At 37.4% G+C, this 22,853-nt stretch overlaps 1 protein-coding gene across 1 annotated transcript; it reads left to right on the top strand.

The window, feature by feature from the left end:
- Window positions 1-8,823: 8,823 nt before the first annotated feature.
- fam171a2b (family with sequence similarity 171 member A2b) lies at window positions 8,824-21,759 on the top strand. Its single transcript, XM_030163519.1, has 8 exons — window positions 8,824-9,103; window positions 10,966-11,193; window positions 11,402-11,494; window positions 14,835-14,993; window positions 15,923-16,102; window positions 16,656-16,769; window positions 17,535-17,661; window positions 17,876-21,759. The coding sequence occupies exons 1-8, from the start codon at window positions 9,007-9,009 to the stop codon at window positions 19,365-19,367; spliced, it is 2,490 nt and encodes an 829-aa protein (XP_030019379.1). The 5' UTR covers window positions 8,824-9,006; the 3' UTR covers window positions 19,368-21,759.
- The last annotated feature ends 1,094 nt before the right edge of the window (window positions 21,760-22,853 follow it).

Here is a 22,853-nt window from a genome sequence, read left to right on the forward strand (position 1 = left end):
TGCCGCTGTGTAAAGTCTTTCCCAGTAAATCCTAATGATTTTCAGTGGGGTTCAGGTCTGGCCGATCCATATGTGAAAACGCTGTCTCATGCTCCCTGGACCACTATTTCATAAACCGAAGGAAGCATTAGAGGACAACAAAAAACATCGTAGTGTAAAACCCCAATCATTCAGTATGTTCAGATTCAACTGACCTCATATTTTGGACACATACTGAACCCAGATGTGACCGACTGAATCAGCCCCAGATGATCCCACTGAGTCTGACCCTACAGACTTATATGGTAATCACTATGCATGATGGGTAATCACTTCATCCACTTCTTTTCTCACCCACCACTCTGAAACAGGGTCAGTCTGCACTAAACAGGCCTCGTGACCTTTTTCCATTGATTCACACATTGACAGTTGTTTAAGAAATGAGAAGCTACTCACTGCATCAGTTTGAATTACAGAAGTTGTTACAGCTGAAATGTAATAATCACTACTAGTAATTATCCAATGGAAGGATCTCATGTATTTACTGTGCAAAAGTTTTTTTACTACAACGAAATGCATGTCAAATCACATTTTAGTATTGTTGCAAGTATTTGTTATGTATTTAATAAGGCTGTATGGATGTTCATTTTAGATCCTTTTTCTGAACTCCTAACAACACAACACGCCAACATTACACAATTACCGCCAATTTTATGCAATTACCACCAATTTTACATAATTATCACCAATTTTACATAATTGCCACCAATTTTTCCACACAACTCTATCAAAACTCTATATAAGGAAGTTCAACAATACAAACAGTAACAACCATGGCGATAATTATAATGGTAACAATAACTACAACCAGAACTGAGTAAACTGGGCAGAAGAGAGAGAAAAAACAAAACAAACAAAACTACAACAAAAAAATACAATAAAATACATAACACCTATGAAATGATGGGTCTTCGCCCATGTGAGGTCCGGCATCGAAATGTGGTTCAACAAAACTCATAATAAACACAGTAGAATATCAAGTGGTGCTTCATATACTTTATGAAGTTACCCTCGGCAAAGCTAATTTGTTCAGCACCAAAAGGCAGCCAGACTACCATTCTGCTGTTAGGATGCTGCACAAGACAAGTAGGAAGAAACAAAAAAAAAACTCTGTATAAACGTAAATTGTCTTATTTGCTTATTCATTCTGGTTTTTTTTTTTTTTCTGTTTTATCATTTTTATTTACAGTTTGATATTTATAAAGCAGCATATTGAATCAAGTTACTCTTAAAAATATACATATAGTGAATCATAGCTTAAAATACTAACATGTTTCAGCTCTACCTGCATGCAATGTAATTTCCTCCTGAGACCCAGCAATGCATTTTTGTCCTCTGTAGGGGACAAAAGTTTGACAGTTTGACTTTAAAAATGTTGTCCATTGTAAAGGACATTCCATTAAAAAAATAAATAAATAAAAATATATATTTTTTAAATTATCTGAAAAAACTGTTGCATTATCCAATTTTCAATCAAAACAATTGTTTAATGGAAAAAAGCTAAAACTTTCCCTTTCCTGGGTCTCAGGAGGATGAAACCCCTTGTTCTTTTCAGTTTTCTTTTTCTGCACATCTTCTGGTTGAGTGTTAAATGTGAGCATTTTTAGCAAAAAATGTGTGAATTTTCTATTCATTATCGAAAACCAGACTGAAAAGTAACCGAGTTGCTTCAATAAAGCTGTAGCACAGTGTTTTACAACCTTGGGGTCGGGACCCCATGTGGGGTCGTGTGGAATTGAAATGGGGTTGCCTGAAATTTCTAGTAATTGATAAAAATAATAATAATAAAAAAACAACTTACTGATAAAAAATATATGGTGAGTTGAGAGAGACATCCACAATCCATAAAAGACATGACAAACTCTGAAGCTGAAACTGAAGCACTGTGGTACTGTTTATCTGTCAAATGTTCATTGTGGTCGGTTTCAGATGCTGCAGCTCTTTCATAATTCATAGTTTGAGTTCTTGTTTGTTCAGTATTAATTGTCAGCTTTGTAAATCCAAGCTGGACTGACTGTACATATCCTGACCAAGGAAAATAAAATTCTCACTTTGTGCAGTAATCTCCACCTGGCTTTTCTGCCTCCGTCCATAATAATATACATTATATAGACTAAATATCGTTTAAAATTAATGTTTATTTGCAACATTGTATAACAAACTATTACATGATCAAAACAAATTAATTTTTGGCAAAAAGATGTCTCCATTTTTAGTGTCTGGGGTCGCCAGAAATTTGTGATGTTAAAATGGGGTCACGAGCCAAAAAAGGTTGGGAACCACTGCTTTAGTAGCACAGAATCGCTGCCTATAATCAACATCCAGCATTGCCAAAGGGGAAAAAAACCCACAAAAATCCATAGAGCTGTTCTACTCCGGCCAATAGATGATCCTCAGTATTGGCTAAATATATTTCCGTGGTCTCTTGCTGAGCACCTTGGATCGAAACCCTTGTGACATGTGTTATCCACCTCACGCTGACTTCAGCTGATACATCTCCGCAGCCAGGAGGAACATTGGTCATATGGTCCATGATCATGCACTCTCTGCCCCCAGGAAGCAAAAACAACAGCAGCAGGGTTAAAGAAAGTCAAGGAGCAGGGGGGAAGAAAAAGGAAAAGGGAAAAGGAAATCATTCTTTGCTGCAAACTTACATCAGCTATTTGTCAGCATTTCAGTGATCTGTCGTTAAAAAAATGCTGATCAGCTGTTTGGATGCAGTTATTGAGCTACTGCAGCAACAGCAACTCAATATCTGGTTTTGGGGTTGGTTTGGGGGTTTCCTTCCATTAAGGCATGTTGTGCATTAGCATTTGTACATAAGACTAGAAGGAGCCATTGTTTTGTCTTTAGTGAATCTGTATGTAGGGTGGAGCCTGATCATTTAAGAAGTTATGGTAATAATACGGGTCAAATAAGGTTTTACATTTTGGGCTCTTTGTTCTGTGTATGCTGCAACCAATAATTCCCTATCCTGGGATTAATTAAGTAACTCTGATTCTGAATAAATATTCTGTTGGGGGAATTACTGACATACTGTTAAAAGGAAAATGCCATCTACAGTGCAAAATTACACTTCTACTAATTATATTAACACTTTTACAGTGCAATGTTACATTTACAGTGCAATAAGCTCTTTCTCTTTCTTTTGTTTTTTTGGTATAACTGTTTATTTATGTTCTTATATTGTTGATATGCACAGTGTACACAGTGTATAAGTCTATTCTGATTCTGATTCTGATTGGCAGCCAGTCACCATGAATGTTATTTTGTTATTGTAAAAAAAACATCCTTTCCACATCACAGTCATTTCGATTTGTCTGATGAATACGATGGGGACAGCAAAGATTAAAAAACTCACTGGTTTCTGAACCTGCAAGATATAAAACATGAGGCATTTTGATTTTCTCAGTCTAGTGGTAAGAACCCTGCAGCTAAAATGATGAGGAGTAACTCCAAAAAAACATGGCTGTGGATGTTGTGCTTTACTAACTGTTTGATTTAAAAACTTTTCACATAGTCACAATGTATTAACATTTTTATGAAAAAAAACTTTGAGTTCTCCATTAAGGTAAACTTCAATGGGACGTATTTGTCATGTGTCATAAGACTCAGAGTTACTTTGATATTGTGTGCCACTTTGTCACATTACATACATTTTTTGTATTTTTTCACATTTTATTCACGTGTACAGTCTTGAATTAAAATATACACAGACATAACACAAAATTAGTACTATGGCATCCTCCTCCAGGATGTGTGCGATCCAAGCATCCTACTCATTAAAGACAAAATAAAAACTAAATAAATAATAGCTAAATATGGTTTCATGTTCAACACAATAATGTACTTGATAACTGACTGCTAATATCTAAAGAGCCAAATATTGTTGAATTTTTTTGAAGAGCTTCTTCTTCAAAAAAAAAAAAAAAAAAAAAAAATTCCATAACTCTTAAGCTCTTAATACATCACTTAAAGTGTTTTTTGATGAATACAAAATATTATTAACACTTCACCCAACAGAAAAGTCAGGCGTAGTATATAAATTAACTGTATAATGTGTAAAACAACATGGACACTGTGTGTTTGAAGTGTTGAAAATATGGCTAGGTAAAACACTGGAATACTCTAATTTTATAAAGATGTTAGGTATGGTGTAAGTAAGCCATGCATATAAAACATTTTAAAGGAACAAATAACTCTATAAGAAGTAAATTCCCAAAAACATGGGAATATTGGAAATAAAATTAGATGTGGGCTACCTATAAAATAATGCACAATATATTGTTGGATATCCTGTTACACATTTATAGAAAAGGGCATATAATAGGTAACATACCAAACTAAAAATAATACTATTTTCATTGTATTTGTTTTAGAAATTATGACTAAATGAATATATATGTGTTGAATAATGTTGATTGCAGGCACAAAAAAAGCAATAACAAAGCTATGGTTAAGCCAAGGAGCACCTACTGTAATAGACTGGCAGATTAATGTGATGCATGATTTTTTTGTTGTGGAAAAAAAAAAAATAAAATAAAATAAAATAACAATAATAATAATAACTTTATTTATGTAGCACCTTTAAAAACAAAGTTTACAAAGTGCTTTGACAGAGGGCACAACAGCAGGATACAAGAAGCAAGTAAAAACACTAAAACAGAAGCAACACAATAAGAGAGATGTACGAAACAAATCAATAATCAAACAGGATAAAAATAAAATTTAAAAAATTAAAATTAAACTTAAAAATTAAGAAGTTAAAAACAGGACAGACATCACATAAAAGCAAGTCTATAAAAATGTGTTTTAAGAAGTGATTTAAAAGATGTCACTGATTCCTCAGCCTTATCTCCTCGGGCAGGCTGTTCCAAAGTTGAGGGGCCCTGATGGAAAAGGCCCGGTCACCTTTCGATTTAGGCCTCGACTTTGGAACAGCCAGGAGCCCTCTGCCCCCCCAAGGATCTAAGGCTGCATACTGGCTCGCAGTCAACTAGCATCTCATCTATATAACTTGGGGCCAGACCCATTCGGGCTTTAAAAGCAATCAGTAAAATCTTAAAATCAATTCTAAAACACACAGGAGCCAATGGAGGGATGCCAGGATAGGGGTGATATGATGTCGCCTGTTAAAACCAGTGAGAAGCCTAGCTGCTGCGTTCTGTACCAGTTGGAGACGGGACAATGATTTTTGGCTGATGCCGGACAGAAGTGAGTAGCAGTACTCGAGTCTGGTGAATATGAATGAATGGATGACTGTTTCCAGGTCAGAGTGTGGGACAGTTGGTCTGATTTTTGAAATGGGTCGTAGCTGGAAAAAATAGGACCAATGGCCCTGTAGCTTACCAGCCAAATTTAAAGCTTTGGGAAATGTACCCAGATGGCATTTATTATCACCCAGTTCTGTGTATTTATTCTATTACAGAAATAGCCCATGTTTGGGTCATATTCCAATCAGATCTGTAAAAAATTCAAATTCCAACTTGATATCATTGATACTTACTGATTTATTGGATCAATCCACTTCCTATCTGTTATAATGGGAAAATTCTTCAAAGTGGCACCAAATCCAAAATCAGATCCAGATTGAAATAATTTCAATACCTTGTGTTGACATCATCATACAGAAGCTGTATACCAAGTCTGAAGTCAATCAGAACTGTAGTTTCAGAGAAGAAGACGATTGAAATTTTTTCCCCATAAGAGCCCATGTTAAATTTTCCGTAAGTTCCCGGATCCAGAGGAAGATCCTGATCAGCATGTGGCCATTATGTTTTGGTCATCTCCCCATCAGGGCTGGACTGTAGAAATTTACACTGGATATCATTTAGATTTACTGGGTTATTGCATCCATCCACTTCCTATCGCTTATAATGGGGACATTTTTCAAAGTCGCACCAAATCCAGAATCAGATCCGGATCCAAATAATTTCACTAACTTTTGTTGACATCATCATAAAGAAGCTGTATACCAAGTTTGAAGTCAATCGGAATTGTAGTTTCGGAGAAGAAGACGATTGAAAGTTTTGTAATGGACGACAGATGACGCCGATGCCAACGGACGCCACATGACGACATTAGCTTACGGCCTATTGGCCAGTAAACTAAAAACAGGACTGGATATCTTTATTTATGTGTGCTTGGAAGGAGAGGTCTGAATCAAATATTACCCCAAGATTTCTTGCAGTGGCTGTGATGTTTGAGGAGAGAGGACAGAGGCTATTTTTTATGGCAATGGTGGAATTTGGTGGACTGAACAGTATAACTTCTGATTTGGAGTTGTTTAACTGAAGGAAGTTCTGGGCCATCCAACGGTTTACATCACTGAGGCAGTCAGACACAGCAGCTAGGCGTCTCAGGTCATCCGGTCTCAGGGGCAGGTATATCTGTGTGTCGTCTGCATAGCAATGGAAAGAGAGATTGTGGCGTTTAAAAATCTGGGAGTGGGAGAGTGGGAGCGTATAAATAGAAAATAAAATCAGACCTAAAACTGAACCCTGTGGTACACCACAGACAGTCTGGGTTTTGGAGAATAAAAATGGACCCACTGACTTAAAAATAAGACTTTTTAAACACTTATCTGTCAAAAATGTTGGAAATATGGATTGAGTTTATTAATCCATATAGAAGAGCACAGTATGGTTAGGGGATATTTTCCACCTGTATTTTCATCTTATTGTTGTTGTTGTCCTTTTTATTTTTATTATTATTATTATTATTATTATTATTATTATTATTATTATTATTATCATCATTATTATTAGTTTATTTTGTGTTAATGTAGCAGAAACAGGGGTGCACAGTGAAAGAGTGTGCCTGTTGTTGAATCAGACTTTTTATATAAAGAAAAAAAAAGGTTTATATTGGAATTAATATTAGAAATAGGCTATCTTTACTTCTAAACTAAAGTACTGTACGTGGTTGGTTATTTTGTTGTACAATTACATATAATCTTTATTTAATCTGTATAAATAATGAGGTGAGAGCTTCAATTGTAATATAACAAAAAAAAACAACCCAAAAAACAGGAAAATATTGGAGATCAAATCAGTTATGGAAACTGCAGAAAATGAAAATAAATAAAATAAAATAAAATAATAAACCCTTTCATGCTTAGTGGTCATTACAGTGGACACCTATTCTCCAGCTGTTCTCTTGTATGTTGATGGGTTTAGTTGTTTTAGTTCCATGTCCTCCTGAAACCCAGCGATGCATTTTTGTCGTCTTTAGGGGGAAAAAGTTTGCCAGTTTTTCTAAAAAAAAAAACCAAAAAACAAAAAAAAGCTGTTCATTGCGAGGGACATTCCATTAAAAAAATAAATAAATGAAAATCATTTTAAAAATGTATCTGAAAAAACTGTTGTATTTTGCAGTTTCCAATCAAGATGGCTGTTTAATGTAAAAAAAAAAAAAAAAAAAAAAAAAAAAGCTAAAAATGTTCACTTTCCTGGTTGTCAGGAGGATATCAACCAACACAGTGGACACTCATGCATCATCTACACTGACATTCAGACCATTACTGTAACTTTGCTGTTCTTGATAAACCTGATCTACACTAACATGTTTGAGTGTAAATCAACTGCTAATTTTCTTAAACAATTTTTTTTTTTTAATTTTTTTTAATTTTTTTTTTTTTATGTATAATCTCAATGAAATGAGTAAAAACTAGTATTAGAGTATGATCAAATGTTAGAAAACATCAGTTCTCATAATTCATGCATGAAAGGGTTAACCCTTTCATGCATGAATTATGAGAACCTTAGTCAATATTTTTTTCTTGAGCGTTTTTGTTCCTCTTTAGGCATGAAAATAACAATGCAATTGAATTGTTTTTTTTTTTTATGAACATATTTTTCATGGAGTTACAAAAATTTCCACTCAGCTGGACACCATGCATTTAAGTTTTGAGGCAAAGAAACATTTATTTAAAAATCATCTTCAGAAAGTGATATGCTGTGTGAAAACTATGAAATAACAACATTTTTAATGCCACTAATTGCTAAATTGCTTCTGTTTTCTCACATTTTATCACACTCTAATATTAGTTATTACTCTTTTCATGGAGATAAAATCCTCCTGAGACCCAGGAAATGGACAGTTTTAGCTTTTTTTACATTAAAAAATTGTCTTGATTGGAAACTGCATAATGCAAAAGTTTTTTCAGATACATTTTTAAAACTATTTTTATTTGTTGATTAATTTTTTAAATGGAATGTCCTTTGCAATGGACAGCATTTTTAAAGTAAAACTGTCAAACTTTCATCCCCTACAGAGGACAAAATGCATTGCTGGGTCTCAGGAGGATATGCAAAAAAAAAAAAAAAAAATCTTAAATACAGTCTTATAACAATTAGCAATTGATTTCCACTAAAACATGTTACTGCAGATCAGGTTTATCAAAAACAGCAAAGTTACAGTAATTGTATGAATTGCAGTGTTTTGGATGATGCATAAGAGTCCTGATATGGAACTAAAACAACAAAACCCATGAATAAACAATAGAACAGCTGGAGAATAACTGTCCACTGGAGTGACCAGTATGCATAAAAGGGTTAAAAGTAAAAATTTAAGTAAAAATTTTAATTTAAATTCAATAAAAAAAAACTAAAATCAAAGATGAATAACAGTCTACACACCACACGAAAAAAAAAAAACACATTTTGAAGGAGCACATTTCCAGTTGTGCTTGAGTGTGGGGTTGGACTCTGTAGTTGTGTCCACATCAGAAACATGCTGTAGTTGAGGAGCTGTTCCACTTGAGATCAGCAGAGGGAAACGTAGTGCGCTTTTCCCTCTCCAACCTCAGACAATAAAAACAAGGCGAAACCCACAGACAGCAGCATCTCAGCACCATTCTTGGACTGGCATCCGAGTAATGTGTGAATAGTCGAAAAGCTCACAAATAACCAGGAGAAATATGGATACACGGCCGCCGATCTGCGACTAGAGATGTAGTTTTCGAGGATGCCAGCCAACTACATCTCTCGTTTGCTCCTCTTCGTCTCTATCTGCGCGGTTTGGGAGGCGCTGGCCAAATCTCTTCCAGATCAGGGAGCATTTGGTAAGCTCGCCATACGGGGGATGCAGCACAATGAGAAGATGGGAGTGGTTGCATTTTTATTGCTTTTGTCGACAAAGCGGTGATCTTTGCACCGTTACGCACGGATCCCACACTGGGCCTGCAGGGAAAAGCAGTTTGGGGGGTTGATATTAAGGCGTATCCGCATGATATGTTTGGTTTTGATTGTCACATAAGGGCAAGGATTCAATAATAACCACGAGGTGATATTGATGAAAGGGCCATAATACATCCTATGGCACCATTACGCACACATCTATTCTAATGTGCGTCCTGGACAGATCCTGCTCAGTGTGCAGAACATTGTTGTATTGTAATGTCAGGCCTATCCTGCTGTAACCTAGGCCTGCATATCTTTTTTTTTTTTTTTGCTTTGCACATCTCAATGCAACCAAGAATGGCCTGGGGTCTGCTGTCAGTCACCAACCCAGCAGACTCCTCTATTTAATAAATGGACCCAAATGAAGTTATAGGAACAAAAGGGGCTGTAAAGCATTGAAGTACAGCCTCAGTCCACAGTGTTTATAGTAGGCTGTGGATTGTGAAGGGCATTATGTAATTACTTTGTATTATGCATGCCAACAGCTATTTAAGATGCATGGATGGTAACAGAGTGGGACAGAGTGGGCTTGTTTATTTCTCCTTTTATCCAGGCTGTTAACATGTCAAGACTTGCTTTTTGTCTGTTTTTCAATGCATCTGAGCTCAGCTGATTTTTTTTTTTTTAACCCAAGCTATGATGGGGTCATTTCCAAGATACTGTGTTATTTTATATCCTATGTAAGCTCTTTCCTGACAACAGAGGCTGAACTGTGCAGGAAATGTGTGCTTTCAGACTAAAAAATAAAGGAAAAACCACAATAGATACATGAATATTGTTAATTTGTCAATGACATTCACATGAGATTTGATTTAATTATCCAAAAGTTGAAGCTGCACAGACAAGATCCTGGCCTTACACATGTTCAAACACATTTTCCTGCACTTTTGAATGAGGGAAGATTCCCAGGCTCTTCATGTGTCAATGGAGCTGTTTCAGTCAACAGTGTTTTAAGTGTGGAGCCCAGATTGGGGAAGTACTCGCTCTAAACACAAGGGAGCCTTTATCCAAGCCATTATGGTAATGGTTGACAGCATTTATATATGCACTAAAGGGACATGGACACACATATGCACACAAACAATAGTTAGTATCTATCAGGACACTCATTAGAGATGCCGCCACAGAAGTTATAGAGGCTAGCGGATAATGTAGCTTAAAATGCTACATGGACTAATCTGTATGAGGAGACACAAGGCAGCTTTTGGAGAGTCAGTGTGTAGCCATGGAAACATCCCCAGCATGACCCATATCCACACAGTCCAAGAAGTGAGATGAGAAACAAAATGTTCTGGGGCTAAAAAAAAAAAAACAACACATACACATACAAGGCCTGGGATGAAAGAATAAAAATAGCCAAGCAGTGGTAAATGGGTGTGTCCTGATGACTACAAATGTCAGTGTAATAGTCTACTGGAAATGATTTGCTTCACTGTAGCTGGTGTAAGCTGCTGGCTATTTCATGGATTTAGAACATTTCCTCTTCACTTTGTAGGTCACTGTGGACAAGATCATTAGTGTGTTGCATAATGATGCAGTATAAGACAGTTAAGGATGACTTGATGAATTACCAGTGTACATTAAGTCTATACCCAGGTCATAAAGTGCATGAATAAGTCATAAATAAGGGTTTTTGTATGAAATAATAAAGACAGGTATCTATTTATAACAAAATAACACATTTGACATGTATTACTGGATGATATATGCCATGTTACTGAGCTGTCTGAGTATGTTTTTGCAGAGGTGCAAATTAAAGTCCAGGTGTTCGACAACAGCGACCTGTCACCTCTGGCGGATGCTCAGGTGGAAGTCCATGGGAATCAAACCATCTTGGCATCCAGCAAGGCGGGCAGCGATGGTGTCGTGAAAGTCAGTTTCATGTACCGCGCAGGAACATGGGTCATCATTACCGCATCCAAACGCGACTACGTCACCAACTCTGTGCCCTGGCACTCCAGCCGCATCCCCTGTAAGTCAGCGAGGAGGAGGAGGAAGCGCCTTATTTAGCATGAAGAGCACATTCAGCAGGATGATGGTTTTATCCCACTGTTAAATCTGCAGCCCAACAACGCTTTAGTGGTTTTTGATTTACTAGCTCTGCTGCATTTGTCTCTTATCTCAGCGTTGTTATTACACCTGGAAATGTGCTGTGTTAATCTTAGCTCTTCTTTTTTTAGTGTATGCATCAGTCAGCCTGTATCTGCTGGTCCAGAGGCCGGGAACACTCATCCTGTACGATGACGTCCTGCAGGTGCTGTCTGGGTCACCAGGTAAAGACAAAAAACAGTTTTCTCTTTTTTTGACAGGATGGTGGTGCAGTGGTTGTTAGCGCTGTCACCTCTATGTGGAGTTTGCATGTTCTGCCCCTGTTTGTGATGGTTCTCTCCAGGGTTAGGGCTCTGGCTTCCTCCCACCATCCAAAGACATGCACCGTCATAGGTCATTAAGTCAAACTAAATCTGCTGAAGTGGTCGGTTGTTTATCTGTCAACCCTGTGATGAACTGTCGACATGTTCAGGGTGAACCCCACCTTCGCCCATTGGTTGCCACGGTACATTCTGGCATCCCCACAACCCTCCCAAGAACTAAGCAGTTTGGAAAGTGAATGAATGATTTTTTTCCTCTAATTCACCCATAAAGACCTAGACATCCACCATCAGCCAAAAGCATCTACTAACCTAAACTGTTGATCCACTAATCCTATCAATCCATGTAAATAATTGGTGTAAAATACAGTTTGTCAGCTTTTCATGGTCATCAGATATGACCCATTTGGACGTTCAGAGGCTCCGTAGTGAACAAGGAAACATCGTCATCTTCTACAACATTAATTCACCAGTAAAACCAATGGAGTTTGATCAATGACAGTGGACGGACACACTGGGTTTATGTTCAGTAAATGAGAGACTGGACTGAAAAAGTTGCTTTTTCTTCATTTTTTTCTGTTTTGATACAATAACCTGTGACTTTACTCTGAGCTTTTATAAACTTCTACATGATCAGTCAATTAAATATTGGAAAATAGATGAATTTCACTGGAAAAAATGCAAAATGTAGAGGATAATATTATAACTAGAAAAGCACTTGGAGAGCACAAACCTCTGCCAAGGCATATCAGTGCTGTGCCCCCCCCCCCCAGTCACCACCAAATTTTAAGCACTTGTTCCTGGTGCTAGTATCAACACTTCCTGAAATTTTCATCCAAATCTGTCCATAACTTTTTGAATTATCTTGCACACGGACAGACAGACAGACAGACAGACAAACCAATGCCAGCAAAAACATAACCTCCTTGGTGGAGGTAATAAGTGGTGATAAATCACTTAGGAAAAGTTAAATAGAGAGAAAAATTCATTTGGGAACTGCCACAAAAGTCACACTGGGTCCTTATGGGTTAAAAACCTGACCTTGCTACTATAATAAGACTACCTTTATATAACCCTTATATAAGTTGCTTACATACTTCCAGTAGTCTGGAAAGTATATAAATACATAATAAACTGCAGTACTTTAGAAAACAAGGGTATCAGTGACCAGTTGCTTGCCAAATAGTGAGTCCACATGATTCCGTTGGTGTTGGTTTTATGTTACTGTCAGCTTCATCTCTTATTTGTTGAGGCTGTAGGAGCGAAATCAGGCAAATCAAAAGACTTAATATGGATAGAAACCAAGATGATTGAGCACTTTTCTAAGCTTCTGTGTCGAGCTGGTAGAGTGGTGAAACATAACAGCCATCCGTAATTACAGCTGCGAGTCATGTACTTATTTATCCGTCTACCTTCCTGAGAACACCTGTGACTGGCCAAAGCATGTATAGATGTTCTGTATGTGCTATATGTACCGTAGATGTTCTACAGAGCTCACAGGAGGGAGCAGAATTTTTTTTCTCTGAAAGCACTTGATTTACACTATACTGAAAAGTAATTCTGGATTAATAAGCACTGCAGTTTTATTTAGTTACTACATTGACCGTCATGAGCAAAGGCATTAAATTATGACCTATCAGATGAACATATTCATATACTAAGCTTTGCCAATATTGTCTACATTGACATTTTCAGCATACAATCATCAGCCCTCTTTACTATTATTGTTATAAGTGTTGATATAATTGCTCTGAGGTTCTTATATACACTGGGTACTAAAGCAGTATACTGTACTATGATGTTTCATGTAGGTTGGTATCTTACTTTTTTAAATGTTTCATGTCTTTTACTGGTTGTAAATGGTATTGACTCAGTAGTAAATGGTCTAACAGGCTGACTGATGAAGGATGAAGATAGATAAGATAATCAGCTACCAAGGTAGAATAAATGTATAACATTAACATCCACCAGCGACCAATAACATCTACTGATCTAAAATGTTTAATATCTTCTGAACCATTAATCTTATCAGTATGTTTAAATAATTCAGATAAAATGCAGTTTCTCAGCTTTTCAACACCATCATGTCATTTTTCACGACATGATCCACCAATAACACCTATGTAGTTTGACAAATAGTAGTGGTTGTAGATAATACTGTATCTTCATATTAGTTAATGATACATTTTATTGAAAGTTTCTTTTTCTTTCTTTTTCTCTGAAATAATAATTTTTCTGTTGTTAGAAAATAATAGAAAATGTTTTCAAAAGAAATTAAAACTTTTGTTGTGTACACAATGAACATGAAATGGAAAGAGTATTGATAATATTAAAAGATGTCTTTTGATTTGTATCAGACAGCTATTATTTGATGAATGAGTATAAATGTATAGCACTTATTCTGTTTGTTTATGTATTTTTATTGCATTGGGCTGTTGTGTATGTCCCGTTTGTGTATGTGTGTGGGCATGAATGGTATAAAATTAATATAAATAATTAAAATTGTAATGTAAGGTAGAGGAGACCCCAGGAAGAATAGCAACAGATGTTTCAGTTGCTAATGGGGATCTTAATAAATGAAATGAAATGAAAATTTACTCTGAGCTGTATGGAATATTTACATGGTCATTAGGGAAGTACCTGCTTTTAACGGAAAAAATACAAAATGCAGAGGATAATGTTATATTTAATAGTGATAAATCATTTAGGAAAGGTTAAAGGTGGAGAAAAATTCATCTGGAAGTCAGCACCAAAACAGTTCTATGTCTTTAAGGGTTAAAAGAATAGCTTGATATAAAGGTGCCGCTATAACTTAATCTTAGAGTATGAAAATGGTGCTATAATTTCTTGGTTTATGAATTTTTTATTGAGGTAGTCTTATTGTAAAGTGGTACCAGAACTTTAATATGAGACCATTATCAACATTTTTCTTGGATATTAGCTATTTTCATCCCCTTTGGGAATCATCTTAAATTAGTTTGTCTCCAGCAGAGAGTGGAGATAGATTCACACCTCTCTCCTCTCCAGTGTGTGTTTGGGTGTCTGCAAATTGCACAGCTTAACATTTAGATGACCCAGTGTTATTTGCTGCTGTTATCACCATAGCAACAACAACAACCGAGTATTTTGCTCCACATTTTACGGCTCCGCATCATTCAGAACTGTAACTGTCACAAGCTAAAATACCATTATGTACACATTCACCGTCACTTCACAGACTAAGAGCGTGGGTGTTTCTTTTCAGGTGCTCGTAACCAGCCGCTGGTGCAGCTCCAGAGGAAGTCCCTTCAGCTGCCGTCCAACTCTAACTACACAATGTTGTCGGCGGCGCTGACAACAGCCAGGAGCCAGTATGAGATAGGAGGGTTTCCATTTCTACTGGGCCAGGAGACCAACAGCTCAGGTTGGAATCTGCCTCAGAAATCAATATATATGAATATGAATCCAATCAAATGACAGAAATTTAAACAAAAAAACTGCATAATAGAAGTGCTTATGTGTAACAGGTTTCATAAATTTATTCTACATTCTTATAACTTCCCTTAACCTGTTTAACCCTGACCATATTTTCAGGGGAAAAACGCCTAAAAAGACATACCCAAAGTAAATGAAGAATTACTTCACAATAATAAGGTTCATATGGATGTTCTTGGTGTCTATGGACATTTAGAGACCTCACAGAATCTATTCCCATTGTCTAAAATATTCTATCTATTACTATGCCTGAGTAAACTGTAACAAACTAAAAGAGAAATTAGAATTTTTTATCCTCGCCTGTTTTTTTGTTTCGGCTGGATTGACGATGATATGCATAAATTAACTGTTCGTGTCGGAGATTTTTAATAGCATATATTTCACCCCACAAAGATTAAAAATCATGTTTGAACATTAAAGTTTGCACTAAAATACACGTTTGATGTGCTTTTATTAACATTAGGGTCTAAACTTTGAGCAAAAGTTGAAAAAAACATCAATTGTCCTGATTTATTATATTTTCATAGTAGATGAATATTAATATAATTTTTTAGGCCCGCAGGTGGGCCAATAGGGCTAAAGGTTTATTATACAATAACATTACTCCTCATAGACTTCATGAAATGCATACAAGACAACCCTCATAAGTGAAGAACATGTGGAAACTGTCACTACTTTCAGGTTCCTCAGCACCCACATCTCAAAAAATCTCTCCTGGACCCATAACATTACTGCTCCGGTTTTTTTTTTTTAACAAAGCACTGCCATGTTGTTTCTTTGTATTTTTAACATCCTGTCACAATAAAAGGGTTTCTAATGATACAACAGTGATAGGTTTGATTTTTTTTTTATGTTCAGGTGTAGAAACAGGGTGGACAGACTTAACAGCACTGGCAGTGGTCAGCATTCAGCTCTTTGACAAAGATGGGGGTCCAATCCAGGTCTCGGATCCAGTTCACATCTCTGTACCCCTTCCATCTGACACCCGCAACAGGATTGCAACAAGTGTACCGGCTTGGCTGTATCAGCCTAAAACAGGTAAAGGAAACACGCTGGACTCTGCTAGATCATAGGGTAATGTAATCGACAAATTTAAGTATACATTTGATGTAAGATTTTAAACTGAAATAAAGTCCATTTGATCAAGTTGTATATAGAGTCCAGTACTGAGCTGCACTCTGCAGCTTCACTGGGAATGCCATTCATTTGCACATTTGCTATCGTATTTGCACACAATATTGCACACAAATTGCATTCTAACTGTGCATACTGTTTACTGCACTGCACATATTGTGATTTACATTTCTTTCCAATATATTATTTACATAGTCTTGATATACATATTCTTTGAGTGTTTGTATGTATTTATATAGGTTGTTGTGTTTTTTAATCTAGCTGAGAACTACCTCTAAGAAAAATGTTATGTCCACATAATGACAATAATGTCAAATAAAGTGTAGCACTTTGAGATTCTGCTGAATGAAAAGTGCTTTATAAATGCAATTTATCAATATTATTATTATTATTATTATCATTATTATTATTATTATGAGCATTCTTGAATTTGTGATATTATTTGACATTTCTGCAGGACTGTGGGTGCGAAATGGGACAGGCTACATCAAAAAGGACGGCTCGCAGTTTGTGTGGAACGTTGTGGTTCCTCAGATGGGATACTGGTTGGCTGCCTTCCCTACATCATCAGGTGCTTTACCCCATCTGGTTGTTTTGTTTTCCCTTTTAGCATCCATGCAAGCAGATGTCCCATGTTAACTAAGAGAAAGACAATCAACTCTTGTAATATGAAAAAGCTCAGGTGGTGCTAAACGTAGTAGGCTGATATTCTACCAAGCAGTGCCAGTTTTCTAAACATCTGGGGCACCGATAAGGGGCGGTGAACATGACAAGTTCATGGGGCCCAGCTTTTGTGGGGGGCTCATAGAGCAGTGGAGGGGGTCCAGTAGATACAGGTTAGAGGTTGTGAAAATTTTGTGTCAGATCTGCTGTATAACAGAGGCATAGAAGTCGGGAGTCAGACGTTGAAAGAATGTTAAGTTTCCGTTTCGTTTCACACTAGTGTAAGTGACGTTATGAATGGACTGCATCCCCACGACATACACCCCCACCCCCACCCCGGTCCGACAGATTGAGAAGATAGTGAAGTTATGGAGGGTCCACAACGTTTATGCTTTCATGGGGCCCACAATTGGTAGCAGCGCCCCTGGTAAACATTATTACTATACACCAAAATTCATACATTTTGTTCACCTGTACGTTGCCACTGATTATTTTTCCACTCTAGCTGATCCAAGATAGGATTTTTCATGCTCTTCCTATCACAATTTTGCTCATTTTTTAACCTTCTCTGAGTCAGTAGTGTTTTCCCATGTGGTCCTGTCAGTTATTAAGTATGGGAAACAGAGTGAAGAAGGATTTTAATTAAATTTTCATGCTATAAATTTCCTTCCAGGATTGGGCCTTGCTCACCCGGGCTTAAGGGACATTACAACCTACCACACCCTGTTCCTGCTCTCCATCCTTGGTTCACTGGCCCTTCTGGTGCTCATCCTGCTCTGTGTGCTGCTCTACTACTGCAGGTGTGGGGAGCGTAGGCGCAGGTCTCACTTTTGGGTTTTCTAAAATAATCAAATGCATTGCCAACATCAATCTTACAGTTGATCGAGTATGGGATTATGGGTTTCACTTTTTATTATTAGTTTGGATTGTTCAGAAAATGACTTGTCTTCAAATCTCCAGCAAATTAAAATATTTCCTTTCATTTCTGACTCTCATTGTCTCTTTATCTTCTAGGCGGAAGTGTTTGAAGCCTCGTCGACAACAGGGCAAACCTCATTCATCCAATCTAAATGGCTCAAAAAGAGACCAGGGTACGTCCACCTCACGGCTGAATCTGATCTGTGGTGGCCATGTTGAATCTGGACCCTCTAATGATACTTGCAAATCAGACTTGTCCCCATCTCGAGACTACCAAAGTTCAAAGGAAGACTTAACAAAGCATGTTCCAGCACACATGCTGAGACACGCAAAAGGAAAAAACAGCAGTTCTCAAAGGGGCGAAAGCTTCCCGATGAAGGTTACACGTGCCACCGAGACTAACAACTTGGACAACCCTCTGCTCCACGACGACTACAACCGAGGCTACAACCCAATGGAGGCCAAGGAGGCTGAATATTTAAGACACCACAATGCCAACGACAATCGAGGCTACGCTTCTGATCCCCCGTCCCCTCCTCGCTTCCAGGGCTATGTGCCGAGCCAATCAGACAAACCTCCAGAATATTCAGCAGCAGCAGCAGACAGCCTGGCCAGACCTACATCCCTCAACACCCAACCAGGCCAGATCATCTTCTGCAGCTCAATTGACCAGATGAAGGAGAACATGTACCGGAGCATGGTGCCAACTCTTGTAATTCCAGCCCATTACATGCGCCTGCCCTCTGAGTTTTCTGGTAAAGATGGCAAAGATCAGAAGGAGCAAGACAAAGATGGTGTGCAGATGGGAGGTCAGCAACATCATCACCATGGGCAAAAACAGGGGCAACAGCAGCAACAACAGCAAAGTGGATCCCAAGGTGATGACTCTGAGGAGCCAAGTTGGGCATCTGACTCATCTGGTGGGCCCGTGACCATTCCTGTTCTCTTCAACGACTCCACAATGGCTCAGATGAATGGAGAACTTCAAGCTCTGACTGAGAAGAAACTACTGGAACTGGGTGTGAAACAGCACCCTCGAGCTTGGTTTATCTCCTTGGATGGGCGCGCCAATTCCCATGTGCGCCATTCCTACATAGATGTTGCCAATGACCTTAGTGGTGGCTGTGGTGGATTTGGAGTTGGCTCCAGCAGCACTCCCAGAGATGTTAACCTTGAGCCACCTCTGGAAGCCCAAGAACGAAAATCAGCAAGCAGCCGGAAGGGAAAAGATGAGCGCTGGGGAACAGGGGGACGAAAGGGACATGGTGTTGGCAGCAGTGGTGGAAAGAGTTACTCCAAGCTAGCTTATCCTGACCACAGTGAGCCCAGCAGCAGTGAGGGACGTCCGGTATCACCAGAGGAAAACTCCCTCACCCCTCTTCTGGATGAAGGTCCATCTTCCCGAGGATCCACCATCCCCAGAAGAGGGCGCAGTCGTGTGAACAGCGGCCGCAGCAGTAATAGTGAAAACCGCCGCGACTCCATGACCAGTCCTGAGGATGATCCTGATGACAAAGATGAGAATAAGAAGAGCCCGTGGCAGAAGATTGAAGACAGGCCTCTGATGGTCTTCCACCCCAGGAAGTAAACTTTTTGAACTGACAATGGACCTTTATCAATCGTTTCATTGGGGGATTTTTCCACATCAGACATGAAAAAGGGAGTTCTTTTCACTGAGTGAGATCACAATAAGCACAACCATGCTTCACTAGTCCATTATCAGGTTGTTGTTTGAGCCTTTGTGTTTCTGGTGAGGTGCTTTTGCACTTTCTGAGTACTCTTGTAGTCTCACTGTCAGTCCATCTCATTGGTTTTCAATGAGATTAATTATCGTAAACTAAAACCTGTTAAGTTTATTGTGAATGTTGTCACCTTAATCCATCACTGAACCATTGTCTGAGCCATTGACTGTGGAAATAGCCATTTTAATAGAGCAAAATATAAGAGTAAAGCACTTACTAATGATTTGATAATTGATTGATACAGAGGTATTTGGAGGTGAATGACATTTTTATGGGAATACTTGGTGTTTAGATGATTTAATACTTTCCTGTCCCAAACTGTAACTAGGGAAGTTTTTCTTCATGTCCTCAAAAGCCTAAATATGTGGGGGACCTATTAATTGTACTGAGTCATGAATGGTTTTACAACGTGAAATATGAAACCCTGTTAATGGATAATGCAAACCATTAAGTCCAGTGTGTGACTTGCATTTTGCTCCTTCAGGGATGTACTTGTTTTCCTTCTGTATTGTGTTCATATATCGTACTTACTTACTCATATAGTAATGATTTGACCATCATGTTTCTGGCATCCTTTCTGTCTAGTTCAGTGATTTCTACAGTGATCTACAGTTCTGCCAAAATAATGCATTTCTGCCTTTCTCCTGTTGTTGAGATTTTTTGCCTGACAGAGACTTCCTGGCAAATTTTGTTGTGTAAATAAATTCCCTGGCATTAGAAAGACCATTTGGTATAGGACGGTTGCATGCATATGAATGTATGAAATAAACAGAAGGCACCAAAAGCTCCCACAGTTCTTCGGGCTCCTGCATAGACAACCCCTAACAGCCAAGAAACTTGGTTCAGTCTAAAAACATATAAGGCTCAGCAAAAACATCCCTTACTTGAAGACTTACCTTTTGATATTCTACTGAGATTTACAGGGGTTGTTTGTAGGCAGGGCCTGTACCACTCCTCTCCTGTAAGTGCCTTCTTTCACATAGGATTGAGTGATAGGCATGCAGGTCCCTTTTTAAAATGCAGTTCGTTGTCACCTAAACTAAACTGTCCACATCGACAGGCACTATAAGCACACTGCATTCTGGTAATAACAACACACATCACTCTGGGGAGCATGCCTACCAAAACTGAGAACAAACTAACTTTTCATGCGGCAATTATGTCCTTGGATATCTTAATTTCTTGTATCTATCCTCTTTTTCACCAAACTTGTAAATGGTATGAACTTGAACTATATGAGATTTTATGTGTATACAATGTGCATGTACTGTAAATGTAGAATAGGGTGTTTTTAATGAAACTTTTTTGAAATGATCCAAGATGTTTGGCACAAAATGTGATGCACTAAAGCATTGAATTGCGTTGCCAAATTAACTTGGTTATATAAAGATACACTGACTTTCCCTTAATTCAGCCCTAACAAAATTCACTTCCGGTCGTAAATGTTTACAACAATAACATACTGACCAACACGCTCCCGTTGTTACTTAGCATCACCACTGCCTATGACACATCAACAACTGTGAAGCACGTCATTTAAAAGAACTGATTGGTAAAAGCTCACTAGTTTAGAGTACTAAACTTTTAAGAGTCTGATGTTTTATGAGAGTCAGAATGTTTGTATTTGCTGTAGTCAGGAGAGAATAGGATGATAATGAAGTGAAGACCATGGAAATCTTGAAAGCTGTATAAAAGCCACTGACTTGTCAATCCTTTTCACCATTTGCTTGCTGTTCATAAGCCTGTGTCAGTAGCCTACAGTACAAACTGAAAATGTGATGTGATTCCGAGTCTGAAGAATAACAGCCATGAAACGATTCCTACTGAATTGTCGTGTCCACTACTGTAAATGTACCTTTTGGACCAGATATGGCATAATGAATTGTGCAATTGTGGCTTTCCCTGCTTGTTTTCATTTTACATTTTTCAGTAGACTGAGTTTTGTGATCTTGTGTTTCAGGAAGTATTCAGTCACAACTGATTATACTCCAGTTTCTGAGTTCTGATGGAGCTACTGTCCAGAGGGGACAAATCAACTGTATGTAAACGGCTTCATTTCTGCTGTTGGGTTTTTCATTGTACAATGCTTATGAGGGTTGGGAGGATTGAACTGTAGGTCTTCATCCTGTGTAGTAAATCATTTTCAGCTTCATAAACCCGGTCAGTTGTTTGTAAACTGTAAATGGATTCTTTCTGTACATGAGACAACATAGAAATAAATTTGTTTCCACAGTCTGAGGAGAACTTGGGATTTTATTTTGAGAATAAAAGACTCATATAGTTTGGACACTGGTTACTTGAGTCTAGTTGCATTTCACTGCAAATCATTAACTGTATATATACTGTACAAAGTGTACTGCTTTAAGGATGCAACTAATGATTAGTTTCACCATCATCCATTGACGATGAAGCTGTTTGATGCATAAAACAACAATCAAGATTACATGCTTATCTTGTCTAGTCCACACCCCAAAGATATTCAGTTAAGAACAATGGATGAGAAGAAACTAGAAAATATTCACATGTATAAAGCTTTAAAAATGTCATGTAGTGAGTATCAAGTATAGTTTGGCTCTTCGACCTATTTCATTTCACTCCACAATACACTACAAAAAGAATAATAAAATTTAATTAGAACTCACAATGTGCTTAATTTGTTGATTTTGATGTAATCATGTTAAAAGGTGAACAAACAAGTATGAACAAAATGTTTGAGAAAATTAACAAAAAAAAATACTAAATATAAATGAATAAAAAACATCAACAAAATTGTCAAGAAAATGAACAAAACGTTTTAGAATTTAAAAAAAAAAAAGAGCGAGAGAGAAACTGGTAACATATGCAGCTGATATGACCCTTCTGAGGATCACACATCTTCTATTCATTCTACAGTAAAATAACATAAAAAACAATTGATGAAAGTCTTGTAGATTTAATAATGTGTCTGAGGTGGATTTTTTTTTATTATTATTATTATTAGTATTATTATTATTAAAAAGTAATCAACTAGCCGAATAGTTGGATTACTTTAACAGCTGACAAACAACTGAATATCAATAATAACTGTTGCCGAAGTGGAAGGTTTATATACTCAGCTATACATGAGAACCAGGTGTTTTATAGCTGTATTACAATATATTCAGATTCAGCTTTATTTTGAATTATTTTGCAAATTAGTATCTCAAACACAAAAGCAGTGATTTGATGCATTATACAGGTTAAAATACACTGGTTTACTTTTTTTTTTTTTTTATTCTATTTTAGAAATGATCAGCCTCAGAAATCAAATGTCCAAACCTTACATACTTTAATTAGACTGTTTTGTAACAAAT

This window comes from Sphaeramia orbicularis, chromosome 19 (genome assembly GCF_902148855.1).
Source record: "Sphaeramia orbicularis chromosome 19, fSphaOr1.1, whole genome shotgun sequence".
Lineage (NCBI taxonomy): Eukaryota > Metazoa > Chordata > Actinopteri > Kurtiformes > Apogonidae > Sphaeramia > Sphaeramia orbicularis.

Excerpts from the sequence above, each read along its gene's own strand:
- fam171a2b (XM_030163519.1), top strand. The coding sequence starts at position 9,007 with ATGCCAGCCAACTACATCTCTCGTTTGCTCCTCTTCGTCTCTATCTGC. Across the intron at positions 11,194-11,401 it reads GCACTCCAGCCGCATCCCCT|TGTATGCATCAGTCAGCCTG; the intron begins GTAAGTCAGCGA and ends TTCTTTTTTTAG. Across the intron at positions 16,770-17,534 it reads TGCCTTCCCTACATCATCAG|GATTGGGCCTTGCTCACCCG; the intron begins GTGCTTTACCCC and ends ATTTCCTTCCAG.